We start from the raw sequence: 3,783 nt of genomic DNA, 5'->3' as shown, positions 1-3,783 counted from the left end.
TGCGAACAATGAGTGGTCGTGGAATTCCGTTATGAGGCACAAGGCGGAGGACGGGGACCGCGCAGCGCGGACCGGTCATCTCTCTCTCTCTCTCTCTCTCTCACACACACACACACACATACACACAAGAGTATTCAGTTAGCGATCTATGTGATTCATGATGAGCCCCAAGATACTTATATAAAAGGCACGAGGAGCAACAGAGCACACCTCCTTCTCTCTCTCTCTCTCTCTCTCTCTCTCTCTCTCTCAAACACACATACCCACAAACACACTTACACTTCATCTCATGGTTTTCTTGTGAGCTTCAGCTGGTGTCTTGGTGTTTGCTGTTCTCTCTCTCTCTCTCTCTCTCTCTCTCTCACACACACACACACACACACACACACACACACAAACAATTATCCACCTTTGCGAGCAGCATGATCAAGTCATTGGACGCAAAGACAGAAGGCAGCGCCGGCAGCAAGCACAAGAATCAAGCGACGTACGTGCTATGCACGTTGTTCTGGCTAATTATCATTCTAGTTCTGGCCATTCTGTACTTTGCGTTGTTCAAGCCGAAGGAGCCAGACGTGGAGGTGCAGACCATAGAGCTGAGCTACATTTACATGAATGGGGTGTACCCGCACATAAGCGCAGTCAATTTCTCTCTCAACATCCTCATCCTGCTCAACAACCCCAACCGCGGCATCTTCCGCTACGCCTTCAGCACCGTCTTCCTCTACCACAATGGCGCCGAGGTCGGCTACAGCCCAATCCCCGGGGGCCACGTTGACGAGCAGGAGGCCGTTGACTTGACCGTCGACCTTGCTCCCCAGGCGGTGGCGCTCTTGCAAGGCCACTACATTAGGGCTGACGTGGCCTCCGGTGAGCTCGCTCTTGCTACTGCTGTCGTCATCTCCGGCCACGTCCGTGTCCTGGGCATCTTCCCTCACCATGCCACGGCCGCATCCAACTGCACTCTTGTCGTTTCTTTGTCCCGGGCTGCCCTGCAGGGCTTCTCTTGCATTAACAATATTGCCCTGGAGTGAACCAGGATGGATCTGCCTTGCATACCATGCCAAAAGCATGACGCAAAAACAGTTTTGTTGGTGATGTACAGCGTTTTTTTCTTCTAATTCCATCACTCAAAGCATTTTCACCACCATGTTTAGTTGATAAGCCGAAGACGAATTTAGTTTTTTTCTCTCGTAAGGAATGTACTTGGTTGGCCTTGCCATAGAATTTGTTGATGTGGTGTTGGGAATGTAGAGAAATGACAAAATCAAATTGGACTACTAACTTGGTCATTGAGTAAGCGTCTAGAGCGAGTGTGTGTAAAGCAAAGAACGTTATTTTGTCAAGTTACATGAAAACCATGTCACTAGTTAATCTTTTCGCCATGCAATGAAGTAAGGTCACAAACTACATACCGTATCATGCACGTCATGCAAAAGTACCATACAGAACTAGTATGGTGGAAAGTCGGCATTACATCTCCCCAAAAATTATAAGGAACAAAAACCGTACCCTACCTCGTAGTCTAGTTGTGTAGTCCAAGCAAACACATACACATAGACACGCCCTTTTATCGTGTTTTGTAGAGAGGCTAGAGTCCAAAATGGGCTGGCCAGAGAAGAGAGAGGAGGGTAGGGGGCATTTTTTTGTATTCCATATATGATCGCAGGTATAATTGCTCATATTATCGCGATTATTGTCACCCTAATTGTTCCATCTATTATCGAACCCCGCTTTAGCTCTTAAACATTGACATTTTGGTGTTTTCCTCTATTTTGTTTGTGAATAAAAATTAAAGAAAATTATTTGAAATTTTTTTAAAAAGATGTTAAAACATGAAACAATAGCTATGTGGATAAACATGAAACCACGAAGAGCCTGCTCCATCCTAGAGTTATGCATGCGCCTCCATGTAAAGCAAGCACTGTCGGCGATGAGAAGCCAAACATGTACAACACCTTTTGTTGGGACATTTGCATGATAGAGTCAAGTTTGCCCACATTTTACCAGATGGTAGCACCTATGTTAGTTTATTCAAGCTCTATCTTGAAACAATGTGCATGTGGCCTACACTTTTACAAGAATCTTTTTCGTTCTCTTGCTTACTATGGATATTTTTTGCTTTTATTACTGCCTTTATGACCGCTTCTACTATCGCACACACATTTCACCCGAGCAACTGCATCCATGCACTCTTCCAATATTTTGAAAGGCTTTATGTAGTGGTGCCAAAGAGCTCTCTTGTCATGAAAAGTTGTTGAGCAAGGAGCACAATAAAGAAACTCCTTTCAAAGCACTCTCCCACTTTGCTCAACACAAAACACTAGCTCCACTTGCACCCATAAGGCTTCATAATACCAACGCTTCTTTGAGAAATGCAAAGCATTTGTTATTTTTCATGAATAATTGCTCAAAATTATACATATTTTGTCATCTATTAAATTAATCAGTCTCACTTTATTAACATAATTTAGCATGCTTCACAAAATTAGAGGAAAGTGGGAGAGAGAGAGAGAGAGAGAGAGAGAGAGAGAGAGAGAGAGAGAGAGATGAATGGACGATATGACACAAAAAAGATCAAAACTTGAAGTATACAAAATGTTTATGAATCATCTTCCAAAAGTCTCTACAAGAAGCGTCATCCAATTTCAAGCCCATGGCTCCTTAATCAATAAAGAGAGAAATAGAATTGTCGTTTGTGGATGTGTTGGCTTCATCATCTTCGAATTCGTGATTCTCCATCTCATCATCATGACAACCATCCTCGCTAAGACTTGCGACCATGGGACTTGAATCATCAAGATCTCTCTCCTCTATCTCCCCCTCATCCAAAGTAGTAGGTGGGAGAGGGTCAAAGATGCCTCCACTTTATTAGTGGAAAAATTGGTTCTCCCCCGAGGTATTACGGGAACTACAAACCAAATTTTTGGTTGGTGGATTACTGGGATATAGATGAACTATAGAAGAGAAGTTCAAAGTGAGTAACATTGATATAATTAATGTTACAGGAAAATCAGGGAAAATAAGGTAGCCACTCCCCTGCTCACAATTGTGTGGTAAAACTAAATTGTCATACCTCCTTGTGTGATGCACATTAGAGTCCACCATATAGAGGCCATTCTCATGCCATCCAGATACATTTGCAAACCACTTAAACTCGAAGATAAAGGTGTGAAAGTTTCTAAAATTTATCTTTAGTATCCTTTCAATAATTCTGCAGTACCTGTTGTCATCACCATCTGTGTCAAAGTTGTCAAAGCCCTTCGTTCTCCACATGCTCCAAAGCAATAAGCTTCAAACGAGGGATTGCCCGTTTGCAATTGGCACAAGGACATTGTCAAGGGAGTTTTTCCTTGAGCCATCGCTCACATTCGGGGCCATTTGGAAAGATACGATCATCCCAATCGTCTTGCACACCCATGAAAGAGAGATGTGTTAGTTCATCCAATTTATTAAAAATCACATGTGGTCTAAAAAATGAACAATTAGTAGATTAGGTGTCAGCTAGATTTTCAATAGGAAAATTGAGAGAAATGACTTAAAAATAGTTAAATAAAGTACAATGAGTAGAAAAAGAGAGAAAAACTTTAAAAATTAAAACATTATACTAAAAATATAATTTTTAAAAATGCAATAAGTAAGAAAAGAAAAGAGAGGCTAAAAATTGAAAAAAAAGGTGGGGGTTGCATAAAGCCTACAACATTGGATACTTTTCTGAACGTTTGATTTTCACAGACACGATAATATACGCGGTAATATCTGTGGTAATAATTGGCGGTCATA

The 3,783-nt window shown here is 41.9% G+C and overlaps 1 protein-coding gene across 1 annotated transcript; it reads left to right on the top strand.

Annotated features, from left to right (window-relative positions):
- Window positions 1-256: 256 nt before the first annotated feature.
- LOC147454051 (uncharacterized) lies at window positions 257-1,182 on the top strand. Its single transcript, XM_086517255.1, has one exon. The coding sequence runs from the start codon at window positions 423-425 to the stop codon at window positions 1,032-1,034; it is 612 nt and encodes a 203-aa protein (XP_086373381.1). The 5' UTR covers window positions 257-422; the 3' UTR covers window positions 1,035-1,182.
- The last annotated feature ends 2,601 nt before the right edge of the window (window positions 1,183-3,783 follow it).

The sequence above is a fragment of the Adiantum capillus-veneris genome, chromosome 7 (assembly GCF_014529385.1).
Source record: "Adiantum capillus-veneris isolate H3 chromosome 7, ASM1452938v2, whole genome shotgun sequence".
NCBI classification, from domain to species: Eukaryota; Viridiplantae; Streptophyta; class Polypodiopsida; order Polypodiales; family Pteridaceae; genus Adiantum; species Adiantum capillus-veneris.
The sequence above is the reverse complement of the archived record's forward strand: the minus strand, read 5'-3'. Positions and strand labels throughout refer to the sequence as shown.

What these genes read in the sequence shown, in the direction of transcription:
- LOC147454051 (XM_086517255.1), top strand. Translation starts at nt 423, where the DNA reads ATGATCAAGTCATTGGACGCAAAGACAGAAGGCAGCGCCGGCAGCAAG.